This window comes from Cloeon dipterum, chromosome 1, assembly GCF_949628265.1.
Source record: "Cloeon dipterum chromosome 1, ieCloDipt1.1, whole genome shotgun sequence".
NCBI classification, from domain to species: domain Eukaryota; kingdom Metazoa; phylum Arthropoda; class Insecta; order Ephemeroptera; family Baetidae; genus Cloeon; species Cloeon dipterum.
In genome coordinates this window covers 15,064,385-15,079,875 of record NC_088786.1, presented here as the reverse complement: position 1 = coordinate 15,079,875, position 15,491 = coordinate 15,064,385, and the positions used below count along the sequence as shown (strand labels likewise).

The 15,491-nt window shown below is 39.6% G+C and overlaps 1 protein-coding gene across 2 annotated transcripts in view; it reads left to right on the top strand.

The window, feature by feature from the left end:
• LOC135935308 (discoidin domain-containing receptor 2-like) overlaps positions 1-15,491 on the top strand; it is a 114,357-nt gene that overhangs the window by 42,463 nt on the left and 56,403 nt on the right. For both annotated transcript variants that reach the window (XM_065477660.1, XM_065477584.1), the window contains exons 3-4: positions 8,722-8,824; positions 15,133-15,370. In XM_065477660.1, coding sequence (XP_065333732.1) covers positions 8,722-8,824; positions 15,133-15,370 — 341 coding nt within the window. The remainder of the gene's footprint in view (positions 1-8,721; positions 8,825-15,132; positions 15,371-15,491) is intronic.

Here is a 15,491-nt window from a genome sequence, read left to right as displayed (position 1 = left end):
GAAGTGCGAGGGAACGAGAGACCCTTCAAATTGGCACTCTTTCATTGTTGTAATTAATGCTTTTCTTCTCGGCGGGGCGGGCGTTAATCTTTTCAAGGGTGGAAAGTGGAACAAGTGGCAGCAGTCGAAAAGTTGGAGAGCCCTGCCAAATTGGGAATTAAGCGTTCCAAAGACGTTTCCGATCTGACGACTTCTCAGGCAAATATGACATTGAGATTGATTGATGAAGTGAAAGCAGATTGCCTACTTCAAATCCTCTTCAAACAGTGATAAATTCACTCATTTTCTGAAAGACATCGTGAGAAAAATGGTTCACTCTTCCGAAGGTTCAAAGAAAGCTTGAATTTAATATTAGCAGATTTTTGTTTTTCTTCATTTATTGAATTTAACAACTGCGTAAAATCGATGAAGTCAAGAGGAATGTGTGTTTGCTAACAGATAAAACGTGTCAACGGTCTTTTACTTATTTAAAAAGCACATTTGTCCGATTAATTTTGTTTTGCTAGTAAATGCAAAGTAGTGACGCACAAATACATTACTAAAATTGTAAATGCAAATAAGCGCCGCAAGAGAAGAGATTGCGCGCGTCAAATGTAGAGAGCATTCACATGCTTGTTGCAAGTAGTGAGCAGAAGCTGTTTTGAATGCAGAGTCCAGAGCACGCCGACCTCGATTCAGTGCGAGGTTAAAATTAATTATTTGTGATTATGCAGTCGAGAAGCAAACAGACAAACAATCTGCAGTGAAAAACAGCGTGCTGTTGGCAGTCCTGATTGCACCCGAAGAATGTGACGTTAAAACAAGCTGTGCTAATATAAAATAGAGAAACGGAAAGGAGTCCGAGAGAGAACTCTTTTTTTCAAGACTGACTAGATTTAAAAATTATCTTTGTTCCTGCACTGGAACCATGCAATTTTTTACAGAACACCTAGTACAAAATAGAAACTCCTAGAAATAAGTTGATCAAAATTCAAAGGTATATTGATGATATTGTTTAATGGAAGCCAATGCACTAAAAAAAGAAAAAATTATTTTGCCTTAAAAATCACGTTAATATATTGCTACTTTTTGGTTATTTATTTTATTTCTGCAATTGTGTTGCATCTCGGTACGCGGTTCTCCTTTAGAGGTCCCTTGCGGGCGCTTATTAGCAGTTGACGTTGTACACGGCTGCCTGCAGCAGATAAAAAAAAAATAGGAAAAAGGCCTGTGGAGTGGCCGAGTTTTATAAATGACGTTTAAATATTTCATTCATTTAATGCCGGAGCGCGCGCACATTTGCATATTTATTTGCATTTACATAAGTATTTAAAGCGCTTTTTTGCTCGCCGGCGGCTGGTGCTGGCGAACGTAAAACTTCGCTTCTTGCCCGGCCGCAGATATTTTGCAATTGTAATGTCGGCGCTGTCGTATTTTTCGCCGCCAGATGAGGTTGTAGCCATGCAAATAAAACTCTTTATCTTGCCGCACACCCTTGCCTTGGCTGCTCATTCCAGCTTGCAAGTCATGCTAAATAATTTGCTCGCTTTCTTTTTTACCCTTGACTCGCGCGCCCCCTCTTAAGTGCCGCTAATGGATCTGATTCTTGCATGATATCAATAACTTTATGTGCACCGCACGTCCGCCTGCAAATGATTTGGGGGAGAAAATTATTACCGTGGAGGGCTAACGAGGCCGGAGAAAAATTCTGCTCCCCAGAGATTGTGTGTTGAAGAGCTTGTTTCACCGTTTTTTATTGAAAAATCGATGCTCGCGCCCGCTTTGTGTCTTTACTGTTGTTGAAATATTCTTTAAAACGTACTCCCCGCGCTCCAAAAGCGTTTCTTTTCTATGCAGAGTCGATAAGACTCTTTTGTTTTGCGTGTAAGACACATTTTTCTACATGGTGGAAAAAAATGATTTCTTTACAAAACTCACAATCTCATGCCGTGAAAATGTATTTGTGTGCAACCTAAAGATACATTCTCTATGAGTGTCAGTTTGAATTGTTTCACTTATAAATCTTATTGGATACCTAGCATTGGCTTGAGCAGACTCAAATATTTTTTTATGAGTCAAAACTGAATTCAACGTATTGTGAGCGAAATTTCGTGCGGCAGACGATTGAATTGGTTTCGCATCGGAAAAGCGAAGACTCGGCCAATATTTAATGCATACACCAGACGAGCCTCCATAACTTTTCAACACTCGCGAATCGGATGTTCAATAATTCACCATTCTCTGCGGAGTTAATAAAAATCCGCTGAGACAAAATCCGACAGCAGCAGCGGCGGCGGCGGCGAGAGCAATCTAACTTGCAAATTTCTGCACCGGCAGCGTGTGGAATTCGAAAGGCAAACACACACAGCAGCGATCGAAAAGCGTACTCGCCATTTGTTATATTTCCAGCAGTTGGGTTTGCCTTCCAAATGCGCAGCGCAGACATTGAATACTCGTTCCTCAGTCAGCAAGAAAAACTGCGCTTTGACGGATGATTGTTATTTTGCGCGTGGCTATTATGCATGGAATCGCTGGCCATTTCTGCAGGCTGCTCTCATTGCATTTTTATAGGACGCCTCGCCGGCACGAGAATGATAAATTTTCCGTGTAGGATCGCAAATAAATCTCTTGCCCCGCAGCTCTGGCTTAACATCCACACACGAGCGCACATGCATGCATTCGGGACGTGAGCAATGAAAATCTGACAAAATATTTGTCTTTAAAGAAAAAAAGATTGATGAAATGGAAGGAAAAATTTTCTTGGCATATTTGTACGTTTTTTGTCTAATGTTGAAAACTTTGGCTTAGAAAAATTGCAGTTTGAATATAATGTAATTAACCAATATTGCAAATCAGAGGAATGAAATAATAGACAATCACCCAAACTATCAAATGAATGATTTTTTTAAACATTTTTCTCGCATAATGATGGACAGCCCTAATGGTTTTGCCAAGGAATATTATGCGAAAATCCCAGTCATTATTTATACTGTGTAAAAATTTAACTCCAACCCGCTCCAACCGTAAATTTGTCCATTCGAAGTCAAATTTCATAAATGAGAAGTAGACTCCCCTTCCTATAAATTTCCAAATTCCGTATTTGGTTCGAAATTTTTTAAATTTTCTTTTATTGACGCTTGAATTTTTTTTATTAAAGTAGAATTATTAAGAGCCAGCATGCCCCTTGTGGAAATCGAGTATTTTTCACGTCCCTGGCGAGCGTTGCTCCTGCCAATGCATGCAGACAGCCGCGGATAGAAATATGTATAAGGTTATATTTTGTCAATGGCTCGATAAATAACCGATCCAAACAACGCACAAAGGAGTTTGATATACGGCGGTAATAGCTTTTCGGTTTTGTTTGCGGTCCACGCATGTACAAAAGTAAATTTGACTCTCCGCCGACAAACACACATATCCATGCGCATACGTGTATATTTGTACGCATTCACTTCTCCCCTGCGTGGTATTATTTATTCGTCTCAGTAGATTTGGCGTGCGCTCGCCCTTTTATTTTTTATTTGTGACTCAGGCACACACACGCAAAGTAAGTTTTCATCTCTCTCTCTCTCTCTCTCTCTCTCTCTCTCTCTCTCTCTCTCTCTCTCTCTCTCTCTCTCTCTCTCACTCTCTCTCTCTTTCCTCGGCTTGCGGTGCGGCTGGCTGTAAATAAGGAGTGATTTGCCTCAGCCAGCCAGCCAGCCGGCAGCACACGGCCCCATATTATGGATTCCGTGGCCGGTCACACTCCCTAATTCTCGCATTTCCACCCTCAGAACCCCGAGTAGAAAATAGGGTGGCCAGAGTCCAGATCAATTCGATTGAGACCACGTGTTTCTTGGCAGATCGCAGTTTAATCGACTTCAAATATTGTTTAAAAGCTGGTGAGTCAGAATCAGTGAAAAACTCAGTTTTCTTAAATGAAATTATCAATTTTATAATTGATTTGTGAGAAATAATGGGGTAAGGGTGTATCAGTATTGAGCTGAAGAACTTTTAAAATAAAAATCAAACCAGAATCCAGGTAATAGTCTTTCATCCTCACCAAAACGAATAATATTGTTGACTTAGGAGATTAAATAGCGCCTGCGAAAATTGTTAAAAAAGGTTTCTCAGTCTCTCATATTTGTGTTCGTAAGCAAATGCAAAGCTATACCTTTTAACTTATACGAATAACTTAATTTTTACTCATAGAAACAGCGACTAAAGCATAACTGTCCTTGTTCTAGAGCCGAAAATTAACATATAACTATATTTAATGAAGTAAGGAACTTTATATTTGTGCAGCAGACATCATGTGGTCACCCTAACAGGGAGAGACTCTCTTATCGTTGCACAAATCTTGACCATTTAACCAGAAATACGAAGGAACAGGCGTGCAGCCCTTTCGCTCTACCAATCTTTTGACACACCAGGCTTCGTTTCAGTGCAGTTCCAGCGTAGTAGGATTCTGCTAGCGATATTGGACTTTTTTCAGGGAAATCAAAAAATTTCTCGCCGTGACTGACTTAATTAAAATTCTCTTGCGCACGAACTGTGTAAAAGGTAAAATCGAGTTCATTTGGATTTGGGAGGATTGCGAAAGCTCTCTGACTTGCTACTTGCTGGTTCGCACCTTTCAAGCATGCGTGAATTAATTTCACAGGACGAATGTCTAGCGTTTCAATTTGTGTCTTCTTTCTCTGGGTTGGTTTATATATAATATGTAAATAAAATACCCCTTCAAAGATTTTTAAATCTGTCAATTGAAATATGGCTGGCAATTTTTATGTATCGTGATCGATTGTACAGTCAATTTGCTATTTTTAGATATTGGTTTCAAGGCTTATGAACTCAACTTGGATAAGTTAGTCCTTGTACGCAAATTCCTTAGTGAGATCAGTCGAGTAAGCAGCAAAAGCCAATTAACGCAGCAAATTCCGTTTGCAGTCGAGGCCACTTACTCGCTCGTTCGCCAAAAGCCGATGTTAACGGTGGATATTCTAAGCGGATTCGGGCGTGCAAATGGCACACACACACAACACACACATTCTCCAATTGCGGGCTTTTAGTGCGCGAAAAGCTGCGACAAGCGAGCTATAGCGTGCATTTTGGCGTTTAATGCGTCGGCTTGTGTGATTCGATCAGCGCGTTTCGCAGCCGATATTCCACAGTACAAAGCGGCGGTGGAAATTGAATTTGGCGCCGCCAGCATTAGGATCCGCGCGCGCGTATCGCAATTCAATAAAGTGCGAAACTCCGTCGTAGCTTCGCACAGCATCTAGACCGCACACATGCACGCCACTTTCTCGTTTGTCTCGCCTGCACGAAGAGAAAGAGAAGTGGAGGGAGAAAATTGGCCCCCGAAAAGCAGAAATGCATATTACGAGCACGCGACCCTCGCGGTGACTGAGGCCTGCAAGCGAAACTTGAGACGCGAGTCAAGTGTCTTTCTGAGAATAAGGCAGGCTGAGCCTGGAGATTTAGCAAAACACATTTTAAATTAGGTAAATAAGATTATTTCAAGATGTAGAATAAATTTCACTGGAAAGATATCTTACTGTATTTTTCTTCAATGAAGCAAAAATATACTCTAGCATTTTAAGCTTCAAGTGCCAAATTATTAAGATTGACAAGTTTGGACATGATTTGAATTAAAAAATATAATAGTTAAAAGGCATATCGAATGAACCAGGAACTACTATTTTAATGCAAATAAGTGAGTCACAACTTCAGGTAACTAGCATAATAGTAAAATAGGAAGGATACAGAAAGCAGCTAGAGCTTAGGAGAGTTAACCAAATTTATTTGAATTTCCGATTTTCTGTACCACATTTTATGTCTGCTGCAGTTCTCTACTAGTCAAGAACAATCTGCCATCAGAGTGCATGCATATTTTTTTAGTATTATCAGGACACATTAGTTTGTAATTAAGCGTGCGATGCAATCGCAGACAAAGGGGTCGGCGCGCCAGCTCTCTTGCCCAAATGCTTTAATTCAATAAAGCGGCTAGCTGGCAAAGCAAACAATCATTTTGAGCTAACTCGCACGCAAGCACACACGTAGCGTAACGCTCCAATTTCAATATGGTCGTATTTTCACTCAAATTCGGAGAGGTGGTATTATACTCTCGTTTCCTCAAACCAAAATGCGATTCTGATTCAATTTAAGTTCAACTTTGTTAATTTATTTTGATACAAATGAAAGTTCTTTGGGCTCAAATATTGCATTCAAGCTCTTGCACTACTTACTATATCATTTAAATTTTTTGATTTGCCTTAGTGTTGGACATGAAATTTAACAGAAATGGATTTTTTGTAGTTTTTTGTAATTGCAAAAAGGAAATTCCGAAATTTGTTGAAACACAATATTTATACCTGTAAATAAATCACGTCTGAACTATGATATCTCAATGACACTGGAAAGCCTCAGCAGGAAGAATGTTCTATTTATTGCAAGAATAATGGATTCATTTCAAACAAACATTTAGGGGGCAAGGGTTATCGCAAGCATTTCGATGGCTGAGATGTACGGCGTCGAAAATGAAAAGTACTGCGCGGCTCCAATGAGAATTGGCGGCCGGATTGTGAGCGAGATTTACTCTTTATTATGCAGCCATGAATCGTGCTTGGCGGAGCTGTAAATTTCACGCCGTTCGTAATAAATACTCATACACATATACACATATAACAGACACACCGCAGAGCAAAAGGCAAACTGCAAAGGTGGAATTTTGCTTTTTCATTGCTCGAACGCTGCGCATTTGAATTTCAATAAGATACACTCTTACACTGCATGTCTTCTGCCGAGGTTGTTGCAAGTGCAATTGCTTTGAAATGCACATTTTGCTCGTTTCGTCTCGGCCAGCTGTGCTTTTGCTTGTGCTGCACCATCTTGAAGCAAATTTTATTTACGGCTGCAGCTTCAAAGCAGATGAATCGATTTCATTGGAAGAATCGAGCATGGCCCTCATGACGGTCAAATGTCTCCAACGCGCTCTCTGGAATGAATAAATATGTATTATATTTTTCAATTTATCAAATCAGAATTCTGATTTGTAATGGTGATAAATATGTCTGTTAGAAATACTTAAAATTCAAAATATCCTAACATTGGACTGTGGCAACATTGCATCTAATTTCTATCCTCAAATTGGCCGGCCCTTGATTGATTCAGCTAAATATTGCACTGCAGAAAATATTTTGTAGAGCATGAGTTTTTGCATTTGGTTTATTATTTATAAAAATATCTATCAAAAAATAATAAAAAAACGAACATTACAAATGTTCGGTCTCCGTTTTGTTTGCCTTGTGGGAATTCAAAAATAGAGTCTATGACGAGTTTCAAAAACGAAATCAATAATTAATTGATTATCGACACCACTATTATCTACAGTCAAAACTGATCAGTTGACCAGTCAGAAGTCAGGAAACCAATAAATTGAATCACACAATCCTTTTTTTGCAGATATGAGTTAAAACCATAATTATACTAATTATCTGTAATTATTACTACGTCAGCCGTGAACTAATTGTAGGCTGCAATGATTTGCCAGAAGCGGTGCGACTGATTAATTATGATCGTAATTGTGGCTGCAAAGTCCAATTATTTTTTAATCCTCGCGCGCTTTTGTCATCTAATTAAACAGGCTTTTGTTCGCTGCGCGAGCTAACACGCAATCAATGCCTCGCAAGGCACCCCCTTCCGTCCTGTGCACCCCAAACCACCCCTGTGTGCCATTGTTCGCAACACATCAAAGCTATTTATTTATCAATCCATCAAACAGCTCTCATGATGAGCAGGTAATTTCGACCATCCCTCGCGCTCTTGCGCGCTAATTTATTCCATGATACACATACAAACACGTACACACGTGCAAATGCCGATAGCACCGCAAATCTAATTATTATACACCTTATCGCCCATGCCCGCAAATGCTGAATGAGCGAGGTGAAAGCGTGTGATTTGAATCGCAATGAGCCAGGGTTGTAACCTGTGCCCTGACGCTCACACTTGTTCGTGCTAAAAATTGACAATATTGGAAGAAATTCATAGGTGTTTGTTACCTTGGAAATATAAAGTTTAAATTTTAGATCTAAAATTTAATTCACCTGAATTTTTATTTTCGAATAATAAAATTGCAGTCAGAAAATCTCAAAGAACCAAGAAAGACCAAGATGTCAGATTTGTGGGTTTTTTAATGATTTTTTTATATTTAAATCAACAGTCAATAGTCAAAAAATCAAAATAACCTACCAACGCTCGTCTCTACTTTAAATTGGTGTAAAAGAACTGGATACATTTTGAGCCCCCTTTGGATCTTACTTAACAAAGTGGCAAGCTTAGGAACTAATTTAATCCTAAAATAAATTAAGTATAAGAGCAATGCATAAGTTGAGTAATAAATAAAAATCTTCGAGCAAAAAGAGCAGTCAATAAAAATAACAATTCTTTCCTTTTATACTCGAACAGCAAATTTTCTGTTATAATTTGTTGCTCAAAAGATTTCAAACTCAGCGTCTCATTGTCAGAATTGGAAATTAGCGTTGGCGCTGAGACGTGGCGGGGAATTTTCCTCTTTTCTCTCTTTCTCAACACCAAGTCTGTCGGAGAACGGAGAGAAAAGCAATTTAATAAGTAAGCAGTTCGTCGGCGCACTTCGATATTCGCATCTCGCTTTGTGCTGTCGCTTTCCGGTCTTTTCCGTTCTTTTCGCTGCTGAGAGGCGGAGAATATTAATGTGATTTGATTTGCCTGTTGCAGGTGACTGCGACCTGCCCCTGGGAATGGAGAACGGTGACATCCCAGACGCCGCCATCACAGCCAGCTCGTCCTACGTGCCCAACGTTGGACCCCAAAATGGACGGTAAGCCCTCGAGACACTCACTTCTCTTCGCCACCAGAACACATTTTTTTGCGAAGAGATATGTTTAAATTCATTGTTTCACTCGCAAAGTCTTACTCACGACCAAAATGAAAACTAAATACATAAAAGCTAATAAAACTACTTTTTTAACTGGTGCGCGAAATAAGAAGATTTATAAAATTATAAACATTAGAAGACTAGCATTCATTTATGTTTCCAGTATTCTTTTATATAAAACTAATATTGCAGGGTGAGAGCTCGCACAAAACAGAACGAGTAGAACAAAACTGCTATTGGTTGGTACATTAGCATCGTACCCAATAGCAAACAATGCTCAACAACCATTAAGAAAATTGAGTCGATCTGGGTTGACCAATTAAGGGCACATTAGGGGATCATATCTATGTGCAAAAGGAAATCAGCCTAAATAGTTTCATTTTCAATTTTTTGCAACAATCTCTCCAAAATTCAGCAGCAATCTCGAAAATCCTATTGTGAAGAATAATTTGCTTTAATATGTTAAAAATACAAATAATATAGCAATATGTATATATGTGTAGTGGTTGCGGAGCCGAGCTCCCACTCCTTTTTCACTTTTGGTCTAGGGTATTGTTATTAATGATTGTTAGACGATATTTGTTAGAAATTCGTTTATGCAACATAGAGAGATTCTGAATTTAAATTAGTTTTCGCCGGACACACGAGCCAACAAGTCGCATCTGTAATTGTTCCGAGCGTTTAATTGAGAAGGGCCCGGCTCGTTCGGGTAAATTCTTTTCTAATTTTAAATTGTTCTTCAAGTCAATTCTCTTAAATTGTTAATTCTAAAGTCGATTATGAATTCTGTTTAAAGGTCCTTGTATTCTGATAGACTTAGTCGCCAATAAGTGACTGTTTTATTAAAGAGAAGATTTGTTCAAGACCCCGCCAGGTTTATTTTTCACCTCATAACCCCCCAAAAAATCAAATTTTTTACTTTAATTTCACACTTTACCACGCAACCTAGATTGCAGCCATATTGTTAATTGCTTTGCCAGAAGAAATTACTTTGCGCGGGGGTTTGTGGATGATAATTTTCAGTGCAACTTATGGGGATCGCCTGTCAGCGTATGCAACCTGCACGGCAGGTCACTTTTGCTCCTCTCCCGTCGCAGTAACGATTATCATACTCACGTGTCGGCGGCCACGCTCGGATGAGCGAGTATTTCCTGCCTCGGCCATATCAATATGCAACAATTGTAAATATATATCTTCTTTCATTTCGAAAAAAACCCTTTTCTAGCTAGAATAGCGAAATCGTTGCATATTGCCATGGCCGAGGCAGGAACTGCAATATATTAACCCTGTTTTTAGTTATATATGCGTGCAATATATTGTATTTTCAATTGCAAAAAATATATTTGCAGAATAATATTGCAGAAAATAGTCCAGATAGTGCATGCGGCAAGATTTTTTAATTTGCTCTCACTTCGTCATGCAATAATTGTTGCTGTTTTCAACGGATTTGCAGTGCAAGCGGCAGAATGAGAAGTTGCACATGTGGCTTGCCTACAATGAGCTTATAATTAGTTTTGACGAAACAAATTAGTCGTTGTGTGACTTCTCGGCTCGCGAAACACGCTCTCCGGCTTCGACGAGCAAACACTTGTGGTTGTTTATCAAAGTGAGCATTTGCATTTTGTTCTTATTAAGAGGAAGAGATTGCTAAGGCTCGTTAGCTGGCAAGCAGGTGCAAATTGTTTGGCAAGTTGTCCGAGCAACTTGGTTAGCTCAACTGGCCGACGGCCAGGCTAATTTGCAAACCAGGACTTCTTGATAAGATTACATCCCGAGCCTCGTGCGGTGCAATTATTATTTCAGAGTTCTCGTCTGGCTGAACGCACGGTTGGCTACCTCATCTAGAATGAAACTCAATATTACGATATCGCCGCACCGCTGACAATGAGTAATGCCCGTTTTAATATTCTCTTTTCATAAGCAGATAACAAATGGGAAGGTTTTGTTTCTCATTTCCGTCTGTTTTGCGATCGGCATCTCTCTCGCTTTCAACTCGGCGCGATATTGCATTTGTCAAAAAGCCTTTTAGCGTCTCTCGCTTTGCTTCTTTTGGAGAAATCTGTTTGCCGCTTTTTGCTGGGATTAGATAAAATTTGGTTTCGAATTTCCATTCCAGCCGGTCAATCGATGATTTGGAAAGGCTGCAAGTGCCGATAGCGTTTTCATAATGCCCTCTAGTTCGCTCGCCCTTTTTGATTACACCTATTCAAAGGCAGCCTTTTTTCCATTACGCTCATTTTCCGAGCCACTAGTTCCCCCCCCCCTCTCTCTCTCTCTCTCTCTCTCTCTCTCTTTCTCTCTCTCTCTCTCTCTCCACGTGCGTTGTATGTCAATGCAATGCACACGAACACTCGCACATTCGTTTGACATGTCCAAAATTTTGTTTCTCCGCCGTTCATTTGCATATGCGCGCGTGTTGTTTTTCCGCCGATGACAAAAAAGTGTTCAAAAGATTGATTGTATTGTGAAAGCACCGCTTTGTCGGCTTACAAAGCAATTTGCGAAATGATTAAACACGCTGTGGCAATATCTCTTTTTCATGAACACGCAAACTCTTTCGTTGCCACATTTAAAAAGAAAAACGAAATTCCAAATGAATGCGGTTTTTTGCTGTCAGCATGTGTTGTTGACAAGTGACGAAGAGTAGAAAAAATTATTTGGTGCGAAATGCTCGTGCTAGAATGTAATTTGTTTATTTTTTTATATTCAAGGTGTTGTGTAAACTACCAAAATTTTAGAGATCGATTTTTTAATACACTTATATTATGCTTTAGACATTAATTGTGAGATCTTTGACTTCATTGTTTGAGCTGCAGTAACTGGTTGTTAATGCGATTTAGGTTTTTTTGCTTAATACAGAATTAAGCTTTTTTTGTAACTGATGCGGAAAGTCGTTTGGGTTAAGACAAGCAAATCACTTGCTCGTATGTAAATATCCCAAGAAAATATCAATAAAAATTACACATGCCGGACGAGACAATAAAAACAAATTCAATTAGTTTTTTTTTATTAAAAGCTAGATTTCAAATGAGCGGGGAAATCCTCTATGAAAGAACACTATTGATCAAAGAACCCAAAGAACCAAAGATTCATGCGTGTCATAGGTGACCTCGGATTTTTTTATTGCTTGCGATTATTAAACTTATGAAAATGTAAGTGAGCCGTAAATTCTCACGATTTTCAATATGAGCTCCTTTCGCGTAGCGAGATATAAATGCAGTGCCGTAAATGTGTAAATCGTGGCAGCGCAGATATTACGGCTTTAACGGCGTCTGCTGCTCTCTGCTATCTCTTCTTTGAGCAGACAAAACGCACTAACGCTACGCGAGCAGCAGTTAAACACGCGCGCTGCGGAAATTAATTTATGCACTCGGGCCGAAAGAGACGTGTGCTCGCACCACTTTACTTTAATTGCGACGCAGCCGGCATTCGTCATTATCGTTCTCTGCCTCCTCAAATGTCCTCGCGCTCTCTAGTTCTGCACCTTTCAGTCCGCAAATGCAAAATATTAATGTTTCCAACTCCTTGGGCTCGGTGGAAAGTCTCTTTGTTGCGTTGGTTTCAAAAGTTATTCTGGATGCTGCAACCACAAGAAAACACGTTTCTTTTGAAAACTCGAGCAATCAAATCTGCAAGTCTGTTGTAGCATATATCATTATTGCTTGGTGCCCCCTCAAACTAACCATAATGTTTTCTATAGGACGTAGTGCAGTCTTCAATTCCCGGAATTTTCCTACACACGAAGCGTTGAGAAAAGTCTCATGACTGCATATGCTTCAAAACCAATTCTGGATGTTGCAGCCTTAAAAATACACAATGTTTTTTTAATCTGATCTGGAGCAATTAAGAAAATGAGGTGCAAATTGTAAGAAAAAAAGTTAAATCTTTATTCCTTTTATTATTTGAACTTCTTTGACAATGAGATAGGTGACCTTATGATAGCACGCAATTAACGAACACTCGCGTAAAAATTATATAACTTCACAAATATCAGAGGAAAAGCCAAACCAGGAAATATTATAAATGGGATTATATTTTTTCAAAATATTTCATTGTTTCAGATGCTCAGAATGAAATATGGAGTGGATTTTAACAAATGTATAGCAAGGTCCAATAAATTCCGAAATAATCATTTGGATGTTACATTCTTTTTATTGCATCGCTATCGAATCTCTCGAAAAAAGTCGCTTGGGAAATTTTCCTCGCCTTTGGAATTAATTTCCACTTTTCATACTATTAACTTTGATGAAATTGGGTCGTTTCTTATTTCGAGCTGAGGCAGTCGGAAGAAAGTAGAAATATAATTTTCCGACTGTAAAGAACAATAAACCGGCGCTTCTTTTCCTCTTTTTGTGTACGGATGTGCCTTTGTCTGTGTCAGTCATGATAATCAAATTGGGGCACTGCGCCGCTGAATGCAGTGCAGCACGACGAGGACAAGAAACGAGAAGAGAGCGAATAAAAAATGTGGAAAAATAACAATAACAAGCGGTCCGAGAAGTTTAATATCCACGCTCTAAATTATTTTTTCTTTGATGGATGACGATAATTTGCATGAAATGAAGAGCGGCCTCGGCATATTTCTTGTGCAGCTTGGTGGTGGCAGCAGGCGCGGCGAAAGGTGAATTTCAGGCATTCTTCGCCACAGCTCACGGTCTCACTTTAAAGATGATGGATTCGAACAACCCTTTTTCGCTTCCAAGGCGTGCGCATTCTCTTCGCTCTTGCCGGTGTGTTCCAATAAACAGCCAAGTTTGCTTGCGTTTCAAATAAAACAAGAGGAAATTCCGCTCTATGAGAGGCTCAAAACGAACAAAATCCCACTCAAAAATATACTGAGCATCTTTGCCCAACTTTAAATCACTCGATTTTCTGTGCTATCCAGAATTGTCTATAAAACACGGTCTCTTTGTTCTTTGGTGAGAGCACTTTTAGAATTTATTCATACAATTTTCTGTAGTGCTTGGTCTGATTGTATTAAGTTTAAACAGCAGAACTAGCTTCAAGCTATAAATCCCTATGAAAAGCTTAACTTTATCACAAAAGATAGAATTTAACTAAATCGTTTTTTGTGTCCACTTCAGAAAAAGAAAATCGATGACATGTTCACTCGTTTTGCTCTGATTGTCAAACTCATTTTCCTGCTTTAAAATCCTCGGCGGAATGCACATTGTCTTTAGAAAGTCGTTCCATTCCATCGTCTCAGTGCAGCTTTCAAAGGGAATAACTCTCTTTTGCGACACGGTGCAGATGCAAAAAACTGTGCCGTCTGCATCTGTGTAGAAACGAGGATCAACAGCTTTGAAAGGGCAAAAAGCGGAATCCCTATAGCACGGAGGCAAAAAGAGTGAATCAAGACCCGATGTCCGACCCACTTTCGATTCGTAAAATGTTACTGGAGTGCTTGCAAATTAGCCAATTAAGTCGAGTGCTTCATCAAGAATCGCATTGTCAGGCGGGCCAAAAATAAATTAAACGTTGGCCGGACGCAAAAACACAACGGCACTTTCGTAAATTAGGGCTCACTTTCTTGCACACGACAACCGAGTTGTTCAGAAAACCATTCCGTGTAGAAAATTAAGCACTCCTTTCTCTGGCGTTCTAATTTGAATAAGGTCACAACCGAAATATATTCGGTAGTAAAAAATGTTTGTGGTGTTACGATTTAAGTTCCCACTTTACACTTATTATATACTAAGTGAGAGATTCAAGTGGATTTTTACGTCTACACTTATGCTTGAATCAATTTATTATCATTTATTTTTTTGCGTTTGTAAGTTTTTTAGGATTAAACTGATCATTTTTAAGGTCCTGCCTCTTTCAATAAAATTGAATCCATTTGAAACGCTACTTGCTGGTTTGCACATTTCCAGCATGCGTGATTTGGCTTCACGGGACGAAAGTCTAGCGTTTCAATGCAGTCCTCGGTGCGGAGGCAAGTGGCCCTTAAGTGGGCTGGGCCCCTGTGTGGCCCGGTGCACCCAAATTATCCGTTCAGGGTGCTATTGGGACCCGGGTTTCAGCATTCGTGCTAGTGCAGTGCGCGCACTTCCCGGTCCTCGGACAGGGATAACAAGAGCAAAAAAACATTATTAATGCATTTTAGAATATTAATTATGAGAATAAACTTATGTATTGTGAGTATCTTTCATATTATCTCAATGGTTTATTATGATAAACAAATTCACGATTTTCTCTTTTCCTTTCCCATGTTAGAACTTACCAATGATTTTTTTTCTTGCTGGTTTCAGGTTGCGGATAGAACGCAACGGCGGTGGTTGGTGTCCAAAGCAGCAGATGAAAGAGGGTGTACGTGAGTATCTGCAAATCGACCTGGGCACCGTGCACAGGGTCGGCGGCATTCAGACACAGGGCAGGTACGACCGGGGTCGAGGGCTCGAATATGCCGAGGAGTACACGCTTGAGTACCGACGCTCCGGTCTGCCTGATGAAGAATGGCGAAAGTACCGCACCTGGGACCTTAAAGAGGTGAGTACAAACTTTGCACATGAATTCATCCTCAAGGTTTGTTTTATTTGAAAGAACAAACCTTTTAGAAAATGCTTCTTATAGTTCAATACAAGTTATTCTGAAAATTGTGTAACCAAAA